At 42.7% G+C, this 20,493-nt stretch overlaps 1 protein-coding gene across 1 annotated transcript in view; it reads right to left on the bottom strand.

Annotated features, from left to right (window-relative positions):
• Positions 1–201: 201 nt before the first annotated feature.
• The window catches only part of Nipa1 (NIPA magnesium transporter 1), a 30,172-nt gene continuing 9,880 nt past the window's right edge, over positions 202–20,493 (bottom strand). Inside the window, exons 2-5 of the mRNA XM_041648626.1 lie at positions 18,129–18,176; positions 16,640–16,730; positions 11,129–11,289; positions 202–6,070 (exon numbers count right to left, since the gene is read on the bottom strand). Coding sequence (XP_041504560.1) covers positions 5,559–6,070; positions 11,129–11,289; positions 16,640–16,730; positions 18,129–18,176 — 812 coding nt within the window. The 3' untranslated portion in view covers positions 202–5,558. The remainder of the gene's footprint in view (positions 6,071–11,128; positions 11,290–16,639; positions 16,731–18,128; positions 18,177–20,493) is intronic.

Raw genomic sequence — 20,493 nt, forward strand, 5'->3', positions numbered from 1 at the left:
CCTGTCCTGGGACTCACTGTGGAGACCAGGCTGGCTTTGAACTCAGAGATCTGAAGGTCTCTGCCTCCTGGAAGCTGAGAGGAAAGGTGTGCACCACCATGCCCAGCTTACACATGAATGAAACAGAACGGTGACACAGTGGGATGATGTAGTACCCGAAAGGACGTAAGAATCCAGGCAGTGGGAAAAGCCAACACATACTCAGCTAGAAATGTCACTTTATTTTAAAACATATACAGGATAATAAATATTATTGGAAAACTTAATAGCCTTTTTATTACATAAGGCAATTATAACATGCTATGACTACTTCTATGAAGCAAAATATACGCAAGTCTTAGACACTGATTATTATATACGTGAACTAACTGGAAGCATTTTCCCCTACTACGTTTATGTGGGGGAAAAAAACCTTTTATGCAACCAACATTTGATGTTCTTTTTGATCTCCGTTTCTTTCTCTCATTATATTAATTTCATGATGAAATAAAAATTATCCTCTTAAAAAGGAAACAAAGAACATAACTAAAGAGCCACAGCTTCAAATTTTTGTGAGGAGCACAAACACCGTTGGAGCGAAATACAAGGTCTTCTAACAAGGGAAATCTGAATTCTTCAAGGAGACTCTTTGGCATTAGTGTTTGGGGAGCTCCTGGCATTTTCCTGGCATCAGACAATTCGGCATCAGGGCTAAGGTGTGTAGAAGCAGGAAGGTCAATGTTTCTCATGTCAAACTCAAGGCAACAGCATCGATGGGGCACACATGCAGCACAGAAACCAAAGTAGAACATAAAGGAACCATCACGCTGTCATAATTTGATCTCTCAATGGTTTTCTTTTTGAAGTCCATGTTTTATTTCCTCACTGTACAACAAGACGAAGTCTTACCGAATCACGCAAACTTAATACCCAGTGTTCCCTTTAGCAGTTTGGCGCTCAAGGCTCTATGTGCTTCTGGCTTCGCGAGCAGGCTCCAAAGTCCGCAAGCTGAGTTTCGTCACACATGTTTCAGAGCAGTTCTCAGCATCATGCTTCTACCTACCATTTCCAGAGTACACCAGAACACACTCTCAGTTCAGAATCCATCAACCTGAAGAACCTGCCCTCAACATTCGAGGTAGAAAAACTGAGGCACAGGAAGGTTAAAAAAAACTCACACATATTTTCACAAATCGGGAGAATATTGGGAAAAGAAAAAAAAATAAGTCCTCTGGATCTGGAGAGATGGCTTAGTGCTTAAGACCATTTGCTGTTTTTGCAGAGGACTTAGGTTGGGTTCCTAGAGCCACTGTGGTGATGAACAAGCAGTATTAGCTCCCTCTTCTGGCCTCAGCCAGTACTGCATGCAGGTGTTGCACATACATATAGGAAAATGCCCACACAACCATGAAATAAAAATAAATCTTTAAAAATGAATAAATAAATCCTCCCTGAATCCATGGTCTATGACTATACTTTTAAATTACTTTGGGTACATTTGAATTAGATGTTTATTTACATGGTCATCTTTTTTCTACAGAATTATCAATTTTTTAAGTAGATATCTTTTGATACAACAGCTATTACTTTTAAAAAATATTTTTCTGTTGCATTTGATAACATAAGAAAAATGTGTTTGACAAAAATGAGTAGTGATATTGGACCAAATGCTCATTACCATCCCTATAATTCTTAATAATATATGATATGAATCTTGCCAGATGTGAAAAATCACTTAAGCGCTAAATAACAGATTCTTAAAATTCACCATTAACAACTGTCATGTGTCAAGGAGAAATACAAAAAGTTTAGGCCTGCCGTGTGGTAAACTGGCTTGTAATGGGATTGGTGTGCCAAGTGGCTTTTATCAACTCAACAGAATCTAGCCATGAGTAAGTAAAACCAAGGAAAAACGTGGCTATGTCCTTAGAAAGTCTATGCTAAGGAATTAATACTACAGCTTTGGTCCCTGAGAATGCTTAACACCAAGATTCTCCCCCATCCTGTTTAACAGATGAACAAGCTCCTTGGTGTCAGACACACTGAGAATACTTCCTTAGACTTCATTCATACAGTCATGAGGTCTTTCTAAAGGTCACGAGAATACTGACCAAGACCAAGTCGGCGTCAGAGAGGAACTCTGCCCTGCTAGATCAGTGTAGAGTAAAAGCATCACTGCCAACAAAAATTATAATACTCAGGAGGCCCAGTGTAATGACATATGCCTGTAATCCCAGTACTGAGGTTGAGGAAATACGATTGGGAGTTCAAGCCCAGCCTGGGATACACGAAATGACCCCTTTTAAGGGGTAAAGAGAAAGCAAATTGTACAGCAGGGCAGTAGCCTATGCTCAGCCATACTTGTTTCCACAAACCATCTGGTTTTCCACATCTAAAAAGCCCTGCATCCGAGTACTTGACAGACACCTGGAGACCAGTTTCGAAAAGTCCAGCACAGCATTTACCAGCAGCTGAGCTGTGGGGACAAAGGAAGAGGCTCTGTCTCTGCACGTTTGATTACGAGTCTATCTAAAGTAGACCTGAGCAGGTTAGGGTGTAGCTCCAAGGTCAAACTCTTGCCTAGCACACACAATGCCCAGGATCCAACTTCCTAATACCACAAAAAGAAATAAGAAAACAGACATGAAAGTTAATGAAGGAAAACATCAATATATTATTTCTGTGATGAGCCGGAAATAATAAAATAGAGCAGAGCAAAATGGCGTAAACAGCAGAAATAGGACCCTACTGTTGAACACACAGCAGCCAAATAGATTTTACTGAGATTCTAACAGCAACAATTTTAACGATAGTCTTAGTGATAGCTAGGACACTAGAAAACAGTTCTTCTCCAGAGGTCCCAGTGTGGGCAGTTATGCCTTCCTCCTCAAGAACCTCCACAGACACAGCCTTTGTGCAGACCGGAAGGATGCTCCAGATGGCGTCCTGCATCTGGGTTCCAGCAGGAATGCCTCCCTGACCCTACACTTGATCAATACTTAAAACAGTAAACAACCTTTTCAAATGTAAAGACATTTATGAACAAAGGCATTGCCCAAGTAGAAAAGGAGAGAAATGGCCACAATGTCTTCCAAGAGGAATTCTCTAAATCGCTATCAACAGTTCTTACTTTGATGATTTTAAAGACTTGAAAAAAGTACACAATTGGCATGTTTTCTTAAGTTTTATCAGAAATAAAACCCCACAAATTAAAGTGTTTCCTACTGGAGAAACCAATAAGAGGTTCCTTTACATTCTAGACTTTTCCCCAAAGGTCTTACTTGGGAATTCTTACTTTCTTTTGCATTTCCAAGTGAATTGTGAAAACTGAATTTATAAAATAGTAAGTATACATATATGTGCACTATGTTAAATCTAAAAATTGGACCCGATTCCTGACGGTTACTAGGACATTATTCTCAGACCTGAAAAGCGATGAGTTCCTCTAGAACAAAGGCAGGAATCCTGCTGAAGCAATCTGCTGACTAGATGGAAACCTGGGTGATCTCCCTGTTCTAGAACTTAGGAGAACGATTAGTACTATGAAATTTTGATTGACACACAAAATACCTTAGGTTATTCATGGCATATAATCACGGATTAAAAATCTCAGGTACATCAACAGATGCATTTAAACTAAGCTCCACAGGAAGCAGCAAAACAAACAAGGTAATTTCCACATTGTAAGTGTCTTCCTTATACTAGTATAGCTATATTATTACCTTAATATTAAAATCATATTGATCCTGCTATATAACACTTTCCAATTCAATAAATTAAGGTTTATATTTCTTAATACTGATGACTTAAAAAAGTCAAGAGCTTTTACAAAAGAAGAATGAACTTGAACATTTACTAACTACTTCTTCACATGAGGTTGTCAACTGTTTAAATCATTTTGCTGCTGTTCTTCACAATCAATGACTAATATACCCAGGTCATCATTCATACTTTCAATTCATTGAATCTGACAAATGAGCCAGACAACCAGATTCCTTTATGTTAAACTAGTATTTTATTTACTCTTTTTCTTCTATAGTTTAGTGAACTAATCTCTGGGTCTTTACTTTATAAATGCCCTTTTGATATGGAAAAGCACATTTTTGTCTTAGTGAGAAGTTCAGTAGGGTATTCTTAAAACTCATGTTCTACCTCAGCTAATTTACTTTATCCATCCCCATTTTTAAACTTGGCACATTCCATTCATATAAAACAAAGCATGTGGAATATATAACATCATAATATAATGCTATATTGTATCTCTTTGTACCTTGCTCCAATGCACAGGGAAGGCTACTATAGATGGAAGGATGATTTCTAATCTAAACCACTGCATGATTAACAGTTATTTTCCATGTAAGAAGGTTGTGTTGTTTTGTTGCTTGTTTCTGATGCGGGGTATCAAACCCAGGGTCTTGCATCCAGTCAGAATGTTTAATAAGATGTCTGGTAAGAACTTGAAGAGGTTCTACCATGTCAAACAACAAGAAGGCAAAATTGTTCTCACCTTTGCTAGAAAGCCGCTTCAAAAGGATGTATGCATTACCCTTTGTAGAAGGAGTCCTGATACCTGTTCCTGTCTGGAGGTACGTTTTACTAAACTCCTGTGGGATGTACTTGACAGACACTCTCTAATTTAACCACCTGACTGTCAAGTTTAATAGTTTATTTCTTCTGAATGGCCACAACGCCTCCTGAAACAGAAAGCAGGTAGTTTTTCATAATGGATCCAAGGAACATAGGTTAAATGTAAATAAAAAATCTCTCTGAACTCATCCGTTGTCCTTAATTGGATAATGATAGAGAAATGGGTCACTTTGCAATCTTTTTCTGTGTCTGTAGTTTTCATTATCTCCCACTGAAGATAATGCTTTTTCTGACTGCTTTACATTATCTATAATTAGAACACGTAACATATACACAGCAAAAGTTAAATTAAGTTATTCAAATGATAAAGGCACTAATATCGATTTGAGCAATTGGAAAGTCACCCTGTGAACGGAACCCTGCATTCCCTCATGAAATCCTCTCTCTCTGCCTCACTACTGTCTTGGGGACCATGTCGGAGAGTCAGGTTGTTAAAGGACTGGAAAGAACTCAATTCATACACCTCTTAATTTGAGTAAACTACCTGAATGCTATACATGCTTAACACAAAGACAAAGTCAGTCACGCTGACTGTAGATGGCCAGGTTTCACAAGTTTCTTCCTTTCCCAAGGTTTTAGGTAAGAATGTCTGCTCCCCTACGAGGACTAACTAGAAAGACCTCACCCTTATTATCTGGTTAAATTATGTTAAAATGTTTTTAAACAAGTAATTAGGAAAGCTTCTAGGTTAATGGAAATGAAAACAGGATTTGTCTCATCAAAGGGAGTTTACACCCAGACAACCATTGGGAGCTTGGTGCGGGAGAGGTCTGGACCCCACCTTGGTGCGAAGCAAGGCTCCCTAGTGTTCGTTCACTAGACCATTAGTGCACAGGCAACTCACTCTGAGAGTCCTTTCTTCTGGACATCTAGTCAAAACCACAGACCCCCTCCGACGCCTGTTCTTCACACCCCCAACCCGTGGCTGCATCTTAGTCTGTTTTCATATTGGATTTGTTCATCTCCCCAAGGTTGAAATTGAATTCTTTGAACACTTGTATAAGGACAATTCCCACGGAGACAGTTGTAAATCCACAAGCCATGCCCAAGAAGTCCACCAGGCCCACATTGCTCCACTCCCGGAAGAGGATGGCTGAAGCCAGCAGGACCAGCGTGGTAAACACGACGTAGTAGATGGCCCCGAACACAGAGGAGTCGAAGCACTCCAGGGCCTTGTTGATGTACCTGAACTGGACGATGATGCTGCAGCCCAGGACAGCCAGGAGCACAAGGCACAGGCAGAGGGCCCTCTGACTGGATGGGTTGTTGTGCAAGATGTCTTGGGCCGCCAGCCCAATGCCCTTGGTGGAAGGCACAGTGAAGCTCCCCAGCAGGGAGCAGATGCTGATGTACACCATGATGTTGGTGGGCCCGTGGGCAGGCGCGATCCAGAAGATCAGCAGCAGCAGCATGAGCAGTACAATGCACAGGTAACCCACAAACACTGCAAAACAGACGGGACACCGTGACCAGGGGAGCCGGCCGGCCAGACACCACCCTCTCAGATGGCAGAGCTGAGACAGCTTCTGATCCCTTACCAGCCACCCCTTCTGTTGGGGGAGAGAGATTAGGCAAGCACCCCACAGCTCCAGCCTGTTCGGTATATCCACTAGGACCATTCCACAAAAGCTCTTCTCATCATTGCTCATCACGCACACAGTCATAGGAACTGGGAATGTGGCTCAGTGGTAGAACACTCGTCTAACATCCTCAAGGCCCTGGGTTTGACCCTCAGCACGGTAAAAAGCAATGTGTAGGTCCAAGCCACTGCAGCCACAAGGATAACATTAGGCCAGAAGAGCTGTTGTCTTTTTCAGGGACGCCTGTGCCAAGGAATCTTTGCCTTGTGTCCTTTTCCATTAAAGACCTCATTCTAATTCTGCCTTTGCAACACCCTATCCAACCAGGCCATAGCTACCCACCGCCCTCCAGATGGATGGAGGGGTGTTCTAATGAAAGAGCTACCCCCAGGTCTCCAAGTCTGGAGCAGCTGATGAAATTGTGATCAACTCCATTGATAGGAAGCCCTCTGGGGCTCCCAATAAACATGTGAAATCCTGCTCTTAACGATTGATGTCTATAAGACCTACTCTGTCAGTATCATCAACAACCACAAAAACAGGTTTAAAACAAAGCCGGTCACATGATGGACTTTATGTTTTCTTACAGACCGGGACTTAGCTTGTCATTCTGACTGGTCTGGAACACCTAAGCTCAAAGGATACCCCCAACCTCAGCATGTGTATGGCTAAGATTGGAGGTGCATGCCACCGCTGCAGCCAGCCATGGGAAGAGTTCTTCCTTCCAAGTCAACTGCAGGATACCTACCAGACAGATGACGCCAAGGGCGTGACAGAGGACATACGCTAAAATGAGAATAATCTTAGTGTGCCGGGTCTAAGCCCACGCAACCTTTAGGGCAGTGGTTCTCAATCCCTTTGAAAGGGTTGAACCCTTACATAAGGGCTGCCTAAGACCATCGGAAAACACAGATATTTATATAAGATTCACAACAATAGAAAAATTACAATTATGAAATAGCAAAGATAATAATTTTATGGTTGGGGGTCACCACTCCATGAGGAACTATATTCCAGGGTCACAGCGTTAGGAAGGCTGAGACCACTGCTTTCGGGCACACGTGCAATGGGTGTGAGTGGGGTATGAAGAGCACACACAACCCTAAGTTATTCTCTATCCTTCACAACTTCTGAATGTCTCCTCGGACTTCTATTTTTTATTTTTATTTTTGGTTTTTCGAGACAGGGTTTCTCTGTGGTTTTGGAGCCTGTCCTGGAACTAGCTCTTGTAGACCAGGCTGGTCTCGAACTCACAGAGATCCGCCTGCCTCTGCCTCCCGAGTGCTGGGATTAAAGGCGTGCGCCACCACCGCCCGGCTCCTCGGACTTCTTTATAAGAAATCTAGTTACGATGATCCGAACTAGAAATAGAACCAAGTAGTCCTTGTACATTTTTCATACACATTAAAATATTCGCACATGCAAGTTCTACGTGGGCTGAGATGATTGTTCTTTCTGTGGTTGGGACTTCAAGAGCAAGCCTCCATTTCAGAGGGTCACACCACCGATAGTGCTCACACCGATGGCATAGGTTCTGAGTAAGTCACGAACATGACATCTCCTAGCAGCTTAGATCTACAGCTACCACATCTATCCAACCCTCACATTTTGGGTGGTTCTGCCAACTTCAATATGCCTTTTGCTATAGCTGTACTTGAGCACTAACCTTAGAAGGTAGAATCCTGCTATGTTTATTATTATATTATATTAATTATATCATATATTGACTACTCTGAAGTCCCACGTACAAGACTGTCTTTCACAGCGGGACTTCACAGATCCAGAAACCAGCTGGAAATGCAAACCACTCAGTGCAGGCATGCATGCAAGCAACCAGGCAGAGGGAGCTCAGGCCCTCAGGAGCGAGAAAAGAGAACTATTCAGCTCTGCACTGGAGGCAGACTCAGGAAAGAGTCAACAGAAGACTGGTTAAAAGCTGTCCGAGAGCCTCACCTAGAATCTGGGAAAGTGGCAGTGGAGGGCGAAGGGACCGGCACATGTAAGCACAAAGTACCGCCTGATTGTGGGACAGGCTTGGGGGTGTGAGGAGAAATCCGAAGGGGCCTGAGCGCAAGTGAGCAGGCGCGGGATCCGCAGCACAGTGTGAATGTGATCTTATGCGAGGGGTAGACACTAAGGGCCTTGAAGCTGGAAGGGACAAAACCAGATGACAGAAGGGTCTCTGGAATCGAGAAGGGTGAGGCAGCAGGAACTGAAAGCAAGGGTAGTGGAGGTTAGCAAAATCAGGTCTCATCACAGGCAGCCGTGAGAAGGACAGAAGAGGCGGCATAGCTATTTGGGTGGAGGAGGGAAACGAACACCAACCACATGAGTACTTGGACAGCAGCCTCAGGAGCTGTGTGTTAGAATACAGGATTCATATGCAGGAAAACCTTTCTCATTGCTCAGATGCCCACAGATTTGGGACTTTTCGGTCTGTGTTTCACCGCTGTCTTATTTCTAGGAACTAGTTTACATATTTTCTCTTCTGTAACTCAACCTCATGAAACTTACATCATGGATATACTATCTAGCCATATTTTGTCTCTAAAATCTGTCCTTTGCCCATTAAACAAGTGCATATGTTTTCTCTCCAGGGCGCAAGCTTTTGCTTTCTGGAATTAAGCTGCCAGCACAGAGAACGTGCACAGCATCGCACGCTCAAGAATCCCCTTTCCTTGCTGTGGTGCTCTGAATCTTGCCCAGGATCAGCTTGCCATGCCAGCAGTGAAATACATACCCCAGCCTACTATTCTCTCTATAAATATCTTTACAGGACATTTCCTCTGAGGTTTCATTTCTCAATATCAGGCATCATGTATTTAAAAAAAATATTTACTTTTATGTGCACTGTTTTGTTTTGGGTTTTTTTTTGCCTGCATGTGTATCTGTGTGAGGGTGTCAAGTCCCCTGGAACAGGAGTTGCAGACAGTTGTGAGCCGCCATGGGAATTGAGCCTGGGTCCTCTGGAGGAGTAGCCGGTGCTCCCAACCTCTGAGCCATCTCTCCAGCCCTAGGCATCATATATTAGGGAGTTTGGAAATATAATAAAGTGCTGGTTTAAACTTCCTCTGGGGCAAAAATTAATTGTGTTGTTTGTGTCTTTAGAAACAGAGGGAGGGAGGGAAGGAGCCATGCCACACAAATACTGTCAGCACTGAGTGGATTCTGTAGGTTAAAAGAAGGTGCACACAGTTGAGAGCGTGAAGAGATATGGGAGGGGCTGGAGAGAAGGGAATGAGGGTAGATGTTATCGAAGTACCGTGTTTTGTTTTAGATTTTTTTTCATGTGTACGAGTGTTTTACCTGCTTGTATGTCTGTGTACTGCTTGCTTACAAGCCTTGTGCCCGAGGAAGGCAGAAGAGGGCATCAGACCCCAGGAACTGAGTTACAAATGACTGTGAGCTACCATGTCAGTGCTGGGAAGAATCATACCTCACTCTGCTGGGAGAGCAACAAGGGCGCTTAGCCTCTGAGCCATCCTTCCGGCCCATCGAATTGCATTGTGTATACATATAAGACATCCTCAAAAAATAAACATATCAAAACATCTTAAAGTCAACAACAAAGCATAGCTGGACGTGGGTCCTATGCCTGTCATCTCAACAGTCAAGTGGGGAGGACTGCCTCAAGTGTGGGACTACCCTGGGCTACATCACAAGCACCAGGCTAGCCAAGGCTGCATACTGTGACCCTGACTAGGAAAAAGAAGAGGAACAGGAAGAGGTGGACGAAGTGAAGAAAGAAACAAAACAGAGAAGAAAAAAGGGGGAAAGAAAGAAAAGCTATTCCCTAAGAAAGTAGCCAGACCACACCATTTTATATTTTCTTAATATTTTCATGATATCTACTTATACATAGGACTGGAGAGATGGACCAGCAGTTAAAATTTCACACCAATTTTGTCTCAGTACCCAAATGGAGACGTGTACAACTAAGTGTGCCTGGAGTCCTCGTAGGGGCTGATACCTCTGGCCTCCAAGGGCATCTACATACATAATAATAAAAACGATAGCCATAATTACACATAAATGAATTACAAATGCACAAGTAAGTTGGGATCTCAACATAAGGGAATCATTCACACTCATCAAAATGGACTGGAAATATGGCTCAGCAGTACAATGCTTATTTAGCCTGCACAGGCCAGGGTTCAACTCCTAACACAGGGGTGGAGAAGTAACCTATGAATATTTCCCTTTGGTAATCATAGGAACCTGTTAGGCACTCTTGCCTACTCCACAGAATGGTCTGTTTTTTTAATGCCTTTATACTCTTCATAAAGAGTATAAACCTACTTTGAATTTGATGAGAGTAAGTCAAAATTAAAATGTGAAATGTTTGCAGATGTGGTAGTTTGAATGAGAATGACCTCCCTCCTGAGACTTGATCCCCAGTTGGTGGAACTGTTTGGGAAGGATGAAGAGGTGTGGCCTTATTGGAGGAGGTGTGTCCCTGAGGGCAGGCATTGAGGTTTCAAAAGACTCAAGGCATTCCCAGTGAGCTTTCTCAGCCTCTGGCTTGTGAATCAAGACGAGAGCTCTCAGCTGTTCTGGCCAACATTCCTTTACTCCCCCACCACAGATTCTTAACCCCTGAAACCATAAGCACAGTTAAACGCTTTGTTTTATAAACTGCATTGGTAACGGTGTTTTGTTGCAGCAATACAAAGGTAACTAAGACAACAGGGAAATAAAGCCTTAGCTAGCGTCATTATGAACGCTCTAGGGAATCCAGCCAAATTTAGAGTACCTCTGAAAACTGGGTGGGCTTGTACTCATGGCCAGCTGACATGCACACACAAAATAGACCGCCAGCCAAGATCTGTGGTGACAAACCCTGCCAGGAGGTGTCGGGATGGAGTAGGATCCTGAGCTGTCTGGATTCCTCGGGGGAAATAGGCCATGCGGCTAGGAGTTACCTGGATTGGTCAGCTTCTCCTCCAACTCGGCCTGAGTTGTCACGCTTTCAGACTTCGGGGAATGGATAATCAGCACGACAGAACCCGCACAGCTCAGCAGACACCCCAATTTGCCCAAGATGTTGAGTTTTTCCTTCAGAAGATAAGAAGCTAAAATGGACCTTCAATTAAATAAAAGAAATCATTACAGTTTAAAACAAACTCTATGACTTGTTTCTGCTAATTAAAGATACTTTATCTAGACGACTTGTATTTTATTTCTAGATGTATTTTATTTCCATTAAGGTTTTTTAATGTTTTTATTTGTATTTTGGCACTGAGAATCTAATACAGGGCCCTGAACATGCTTTAACACTGAGCAACGTGTACACCCAGCCCGGCACTTAGTTTTTACAAATAGAAGAACTAATTTCCCATCAGAAATTTATTGAAATTTTATTTCAACTCAATTGGGTTTTTGTATCATTTTCATGCATAGCAATACATAGTTTATAATATCTTAACTCATATTAATGTATAATGTCTTAATTACCTCGCAGATAAAAGAAAGTTTTATGATTGGCCAAAAACTAAAAATATCCCTTTTTTTATTTATAAAAGCAAACAACACACATACACAGAAACCAAAGAAAAATGCAAAAATACTAACAGTAACCAAAGCATGATAGACAGAATATAGTGGTTATTTTTCACTGGTACTCAAAACTTAAAAAATATAGTACTACATTTTTTTAGATAAAAATAATATATAAATCCATAAACATCAACGTGTTTCATCTCTTATTTCCCTTTAATGTCAGTATAAAACCTGAATTGGGAATACCGGGGGTTAGGCAATTTCTATATTGCTGTTATCTACGGTGGAGACATTTAGACATGAATATTCAGGAACAGGGTGCAAGAGGTTCACGGACGTACTGGGTTATTTTCTTTGAAAAATAAGGCCCCAAACAGGATCACCACCGAAGCAAAGACTACAAAGCTCATGAAGAGGCAGGAGAAACATCCCTTATCCTCGCTGAAAGGAAGTGACAGCAGAAACTTAACAGGAAGAGACGTACCTAGACGTATTCAATGTGTATTATCATTTGTAATTTTTAGGGTAAAGAAGACAGTGCGATGGAATCTCACTGTGCAGCCCAGGTTGGCCTGGAACTCATGGCAGTCCTCCCGCCTCAGCCTCCCAAGTCCTAAGTATGAACCACTACACTCAGGCAGTTCAGATCGTAAACACCTGTCAAGAGCCAGCACGCCCACTGTCATCAGAGAGGGAAGGAGGAGGTCTAATATGAATGGGAATATAAGAAAGTAACAGAATAGACATGACAAAAACAGAAGAGAGGGCTATCTGGGGGGAACGAGAGACCCAGCAAGGGCAAGGTGGCCTAGACAGCATAGTATGTGGTAGATAAAAGAACAAAGTCCAGTGGCAGGTATGTGTGAAAGGGTCATAATGAAACCCAATACTCTGGGTCCCAACCAAAAATTAATTAAAAATATTTAAGAACAAAACCCAGAAAAATATAAACACCAGAGGGTTAGAACTTAAGTATTGTCTTTGGGGGAGAATGGGACTGCAGAGGAATAAGGGACTAAGTGGCTGGAACAAGGCACCTCTCCGCACTGGGAGGAGGTAGGGAGCAGGTCACAGGTAAGGGAAGGACCCAGTTTTATAAATTGCCTTGATCAAAGTGTTTTATCGCAGCAATAGAAAAGTAATTAAGATCGGGGTCAATGTTGCTGCCCTAAGTATCAGGAATGAGAGAAGGGGGAGGGTCACAGGAAAAAAAAAAAAACAGACCCAGGTTTGCCTGGGACATCTGTCAGACCGTGCCATGGCTGAAAGGGGCTACCATGAACAAGAGCAGCAGGACAATGAGCCTGCGCCATAAGGCCAGATCACCGCCTATCATACCACAAAAGACCAGAATGCAATAGCTACTTGGTTATTAATGAGCTGTAAGAATTTCGTATACCAAAGTACGAGTTTCTTATCATACACATAATTTGAAACATTTCTCTTCTATTCTGAATTTTCTTGCTTGTTAAACCTGCGAAACATGGTTTTGAAACATTTATTTGGTGGGTATGTTTGTGTGTGGACACATGTGTGGGCATGTATTCTACAGTATGCATCTGGAGGTCAAAGGACAACTCACAGGCATCTGTTCTCTTCCTGTACCCAGGACTGAACTTAGGTCATCCATCAGGCTTGCTGCCAAACCTGATGGCAGTAAAGATCAGGTTTGTTTTTACCTGCTGAGCCATCTTGAGGGCTCACTGCTTATTTAAAATGTATTCTTTATCAGTTTCATACAAGATACAATGTATCTTTTTTATTTTTATTTTTTTTAAATATTTATTTATTTATTATGTATACAATATTCTGTCTGTATGCCTGAAGGCCAGATGAGGGCGCCAGACATCTTTACAGATGGTTGTGAGCCACCATGTGGTTGCTGGGAATTGAACTCAGGACCTTTGGAAGAGCAGGCAATGCTCTTAACCACTGAGCCATCTCTCCAGCCCCCGATACAATGTATCTTGATTATGCCCCACCCCTACTCCATCCTGCCACTCATCCTGGACATCCCAAACATGTCTCCCTCCTACTTCCATGTCTCTGAAGCAGAGGTTTCAATTTTGGTATCTGGTTTATTTTTCCTTTGTGTGATTTTTGGAATCATACTTAAATACCCTATTCCCCGATTTAAAGAATCACAGTGATTTAAACTGTTTTCTTCTAAGAGTTTGCCAGTTTTAGCTCTCTGACGTATTTTGGGTTACTTTTTGTGTGGTGAGGCAGAGGCAAGGATTTTAAATATGTTGGTATCCCGTTTGTTGGCACCATCTGCTTTGTTTCTTCACTCTGGCAGAGCTGGGGATCAAATTTAGGACTTTGTATGTGCTTAGGACAACACTGAGTACCATTGGTGAAGGTGGACACAAGAGCTTCTGATGGAGGAAGGTCATTGGCTAATAAAGGAACAGCCCTGGCCCATTTTATTGGTTAGAGGATAGGTGGGAGGAGTAAACAGAACAGAACGCTGGGAGGAAGAGGAAGTGAGCTCAGAGACTCGAAAGCTCTCCTCTCAGGAGCAGAGGCCTGAGAGAGACGCCATGCCCCCCTCCTGGGATGAAGCTCCGACCCAGGATGGACATAGGCTAGAATCTTCCTGGTAAGCGCACCTTGGGGTGCCATACATAGATGATTAGAAATGGGCTAAATTAATATGTGAGAATTAGCCTAAAAGAGAATGGGCCAAGCAGTGATTAAAAGAATACAGTGTCCGTGTAATTATTTCGGGGCATAAGCTAGCCAGGCAGGCGGCTGGGGTGTTGGGGACGCAGCCCTGCCGCCGCTCCTATTACTACAAGCTTCAGCCCCAGCCCTTGAATGCCATCCTGCAGAAAACCTATTCTTTCGTATACTAGTAGCTCAGTATTCCTGGCAAGAAGCCAATTGACCATGAGTGGATCCCTGCAATCCCAATCCTATTTCATTGATTTGCACACCTCTCCTTAACCCAGCAATAAGTTTTGATTATTGTAGTCTTTATTTGATGTGAGTTGAGGGCTCACTGTGAAATTCAGTCCCATCTCAATCTCGAAACTGCCATGGGTCAGGCTCCATACATACATGCTGGTTTGGCTTAGCAGCCCATACAATGAAATGTCTCTCTGTACTTAGCTCAGTCAAAAAATTCAAAGAAAACACAATAGTATACATAATCAAGACTCTCTGTATATTCTATCTTTACGTGGCTTATTTTTTTTTACTTCTTTAATCTATGATTTTCTATACTCTGTCTCTTTAAAGACTTTGTTTTATTTTTTTTAAATCATTTACTTCCTTTTTTAAACTGTCCATTCTTTTTTTTCACTCTCCAAAGCCTACGCACATTTATCCAACACTGTGACCCATGTAAAGGTCTTTTCCATCTGAATTTGTCTTTATTGCACAATTCTTTTCTGACCAGGACTTATTAAAATGCTAAGTGGCATAGCTAGGACTAAGGCTGCTTTGCCTTTTGGCTTCCCCCAGTCCAACACGGCAGAGGTCTGTTCAGCACTAATCCTGTGAGCCATGTTCACAGCCCCATTTTCATGCACACAGCGGGTCTATGTTGCCATTAAGCAAGTTATAGCACTCTGCTCACAAACGCCATTTAAATGCTCTGTGGCTGGACCTCCTGAAAGGGCCAGAGCCATTGTGCTGGTGAACCAGGAAACCATTTATAGAAGCCATGCAGTTTTTAGTGCACCTCTCTTAAAGGAGCCATGGTGCCCCTGTTTGCCACGAGCCCATCTGGAAAAAATATTTGAGGCTACCAAGAACTCTGTTTATTTTGTGTCTAGAATTCCTTCCCAAACTCTCAAGTTTTATGTGGATGTAGTTGACTCACATTGGTGGGCCATTCTGTTGGCGGAGACTGCTTGTTCATTTCCTGGCCACCCAGACCCGAAATAATCACTCAGAAACTATATTAATTACAACACTGCTTGGCCTATTAGCTTATGCATATTTTTAGTTAACTTTTACATCTTAAATCAACCCATCTCTATTAATCTGTGCATCACCACAGGGTCGTGGTCTACTGGCAAGCTTCCAGCATCTGTCTCCTCCAGTGGCTACATGGCGTCTCCCTGACTCTGCCCACTCCATCTCTACTTGGAATTCCTGCCTTGCTCTATTATGCCCTGCTAGAGGCCCGAAACAGCTTCTTTATTAACCAGTGGTGTACAGAGGGGAATCCCACATCCTCCGATCTTGAACACTTCCTGCATCCTGGTGTGACTTCCTCCACTGTGCTCATGAGTGAGATTCTAAGCAGAACAACAATGCATGGATTGAGGAAGACTCTAGGTTCTGAGACATTTTTCCAGAACAAAGTCCAGGAGAGTAAACAACATCAGATTCATTGACAACCATGAATAAACCAGAACTTGAAATAAAATAAAGGGAGTTCTTTACATAGAAATACATTTAAAGAATGTTGGGTATGGTGGTCCCTTGCCTTTGATCCCATTACTCCAGAGGCAGAGGCAAGGGGATCTCTGTGAGTTTGAGGCCAGTCTGGTCTACAGAGCAAGTCCCAGGGCAGGCAAGTCTACATAAAGAAACCCTGTCTCAAAAAAAACCCAAACCAAACAAAATGAAACAACAAAAAAAGAGAAATACATTTAAAGAATAAAAGTGAAAATATGAACTCGAGTACAAAAGACCTATTTTCATCAACAACTTTATTTATTTATTTATTTATTTTTGGTTTTTTGAGACAGGGTTTCTCTGTGGTTTTGGAGCCTGTCCTGGAACTAGCTCTTGTAGACCAGGCTGGTCTCGAACTCACAAAGATCCTCCTGCCTCTGCCTCCCAAGTGCTGGGATTAAAGGCGTGCGCCACCACCGCCCGGCTTAACAACTTTATTTTTTAACAGAAACATTTATAACAAAAGGCTTTTTCTTATGTAAGTTGAATATTAACAATCAAAAGAGAATGTCAGTTCTCACCCAAATGGTACTCCAAGGGCACCCAAGGGAGTCACCAGGACTGTAGGGACCGCAGTGTAAGCTAGGAAGTTCCCAATCTGGCCAACAGCCACTGTCAAGAGAATCACAAGGATACCGTTTGCCATGACCACGCTTCCTTACCATGATCAAGATTTTGCAAGACTCTGTTCTGAAACAACTTATTTTGCATCCTTTCTGAGAAAGCAAATCTACATATTCACAAATCCCAATGGCAGGACTTCTGAACTGGTCTGGGGAGTAGCCTCAACTCTATGAAAACGGCCCCAGCCTTACCACAGTAACAAATAAAATACTGAATATATTTCCATTGTTTAAGTTCTATCTTAAAATACTTTTTACTTCTACATTCTTAATTTACTTGTTTTTAGCCAAAATGTAGTACACGGGGCACCATGTAATGCCTGGGCACATACGTGTGTTGTATACTATTTCAATCATGTTTTTTTTAAAATATTTATTTATTTATTATGGGCACACTATTCTGTTTGCATATATGTCTGTAGGCCAGAAGAGGACACCAGCCCTCATTACAGATGGTTATGAGCCACCATGTGGTTGCTGGGAATCGAACTCGGGTCCTTTGGAAGAGCACACAATGCTCTTAACCACTGAGCCATCTCTCCAGCCCCTATTTCAATCATGTTAAACGTAACTACCCACGCAAACGTTCTTCATTGCTTTATGGTACCAACACTCAAACTGTGTTCTACTATTTTTGTGATATACACAGTCATCTCATACCTAGAGACACACAATACAGTAGCACACTGAGGAACCTTAATGCTTTCCCCTGCAACTTAACATCCAGTGACCAATCTTTCCTCCACAAGTTGTGCAGATCTTCTCAGCTGCCTTCCAGTGACCTCGGACCTCCTTCAGTGTGAGGAGCCGGCCAGAGCTGGCTGGAGCTGGCTTATACAGGACTCCCAGGTGCTCCTCTTACACAGGGCTTAAGAGGGGATTCCCCAATGAGCAGCCTCAGCCTCAGCTATGAAGCTTTTTGTTTAAAAGACAATATATATGGTAAATCACATTTTTTTAAAAAAAAATTATAGTTTATTTATTTTAAATTATAGCACGCGATCTTTGACCTGTCCTCTGCATCAAGGAACTTCACTGTTAAATCGACTGTGCTCACAGAGGAAGACAGGCTGAACATGCACAGCTGCAAACGCACCAGCTCTGCTACAGAGGAAGGAGAAACCGCTTTAGTTTCTCCATGCCCAGGGATACTGATGTAGCGGGCAGCCGGAGCCTCTGCCTCCTCCTCCCGGGTCAGCTGTTCCACACTTTCCCATCTACTCTCTCTCACCAAAGGGAAGGACAACGGGAAGGAGTGAATCTGAGTGGGAAGTACGGGGTGACCTTCAAAGTCATACTCTCTTGTCCCTTTCAGCCCCGTCCAAGTAAACGACTGATTTTAGAAATAAATCAAAAGACGAGAATCTGCACTATATAAACCACTTACTTGCAATCGTGCCGGCCCACCACACAATGTCCGTTAAGTAGGAAGTACCTATAAAGAAAATGAGAAGAACATTAGAAAAGTAGGTTTACTAGTGTGTGTGTGGTGTATACACACTTCTGTAGGGGTTTGCACACCTGTGCACATGTTTAGGCCAGAGAACCCCACTCTATTGCCCTATTGCCTTATTTCCTTGAAAGAGCGTCTCTCCCAAAACCTAGAATTCAATTTTTTATTAGGCTGGTGGTCAGCAAGTCCCAGCAATTCACCTGTCCATGCTCTGGGGTTACAGATACTCATGAAGCCGTTTCCAGATTCCTACACGGGTCCTAGGAAGTGAACTCAAGAGCCTCGATAATTGCACATCAAGCATTCCTACCCACTGAGGCATCTCCCTGGCCTTTGGAAGCAGGTTTATAGACTATAAACTATATACGGGTGCTGGAGAGATGGCTCAGAAATGAAGGGCATTTTAATGTTCTTGCAGAGAACCCAAGTTCAATTTCTAGCACCCACCCCAGGCATCTGATAACCTGTCTGTAGCTTCAGCTTCAGGAAATCCAACATTGTTCCAGTCTCTGAAGACACCTGTACTTATGCCCCCAACACACACAGACACACACAGAGAAACATGTGTGTATGTGACTAAAAATTTGCTTAAATCTTTTTAAAAAGCAGTATATGTCATTCAGTAAGAGATTTACAATGACACTTAAAATAGAATCTTTCACATAAAAACTAAATAAAAATAAGTAAAAAAAAAGAATGACTATTATCTTGCTTATTCACCTCCTAAGTAATCTTTACCAAAGGGTGAGAAGTCGCTAAAAGGAGGGAAGTTGTGGTTGGGTGCTTTGTTTTGTTTTTCTCAACCAACAGAGGCTGACCCCAAAGACAAACAACTTGCTCCTACATTGGTTCTCTTTGGCGAAATACATCACTACCTAAAATACAAATATTCTTGGGACTTTCCACCCTCTTCTCCTGCCTCATGGGGACTTCTACTTTTAAAATTGTGTTTATTATTGCTATGAGTGGGGTTATTTTTTTCCTCAGACCTTAAGGTGATTGTCAGGTACAGAGGAAACTCCATTTCCCCAAATTCTGGCAGTTAGGCAAAAGTTAACCTTCCTCAAGAACAAGGGGAAAATACATGCATGCATGCGTGTGAATGTGTGCATGTGTGTGTGTGCACTCACATGTGTATGTGAATGCACGCATGCGTGCATGAGTTGTATGCACATGCATGAGTATGTATGTGTGCATGTGTGTGTGTGTGCATGCGTGTGTGCATGAGTGTGTGTGCACATGCATGAGTATGTGTGTGTGCATGCGTGTGTGTGTGTATGTGTGTGTGTGTGCACTTTCGGGTGTGCGTGAATGCATGCGTGTATGCATGAGTGTGTGTGCACATGCATGAGTATGCATGTGTGTGTGTGTGTGCATGCATGCATGTGTGTGCCTGTAGAAAAAGAGATCAGCAGACAATTTCTGGAAGTCAGTTCTCTTCCCTCACCATAAGCTGCACTAATTTAACTCAGCCCTTCAGGCTCACAATGAATGTACATTGAGCCCATGAGTCATCACAGGGACTTCTCAAGTTGGAGCAAATGAATCTTGAATTACAAGACGGCCAAGGATGGGATGCTGTGTTTAAATATGACGTGTCCCCCCAAAAAGCATGTGTTCGGACACTTGTCCCAGCTTCTGGTGCTGTTGGAAAGATGTGCAACATTAGGAAGTGGAGCCTTGCTGGAGGACGTTTGTCACTATGAATGTGTCTTACAGTTTAACAGCCTGGTCCTCCGCTTCCTGAGGGCAGCCACACGTTGCCTTATGCACCTGTAACCTTGTCTTCTGTGACACGATGGCTGCATTCCTTTTTACACTGCAAGGCTTATGAAATAAACTCTCCACTAAGTTGTTTCTTGAAAGGAATTTGGTGATATCAAGTAGCAGGGCAGCTACCAGCAAGGACCACCCACAGTGAAACCATTGCCCACAGCAGGAATCCTGTGAGTTAACAAGACCTATAGCAGGGTAGAGGGACAGATCCCAGAGGCACCGGGATGAACACATGAAAGAAGCCAATATGAAGGGGAAACTGGAAGCTTTCCTGAACACTGGATACATATGTAAGAAAACCACATCATTGGAAAGAAAGCACAATACGGCTGGGTGGTAGTAGTGTAAACTGGTAATCCCAGCACTCAGGAGGCAGAGGCAGGTGGATCTCTGTGAGTTCCACAACAGGGAGAAACCCTGTCTCAGAAAAAAAGAAAGAAAGGAAGGAAGGAAGGAGGGAAGGAGGGAGGGAGGGAGGGAAGGAGGGAAGGAGGGAGGGAGGGAGGGAGGAAGGAAGGAAGGA

The sequence above is a fragment of the Microtus oregoni genome, unplaced genomic scaffold (assembly GCF_018167655.1).
Source record: "Microtus oregoni isolate MIOR12 unplaced genomic scaffold, Mior012 000000F_ref0000247, whole genome shotgun sequence".
In the NCBI taxonomy this organism is placed as follows: Eukaryota; Metazoa; Chordata; class Mammalia; order Rodentia; family Cricetidae; genus Microtus; species Microtus oregoni.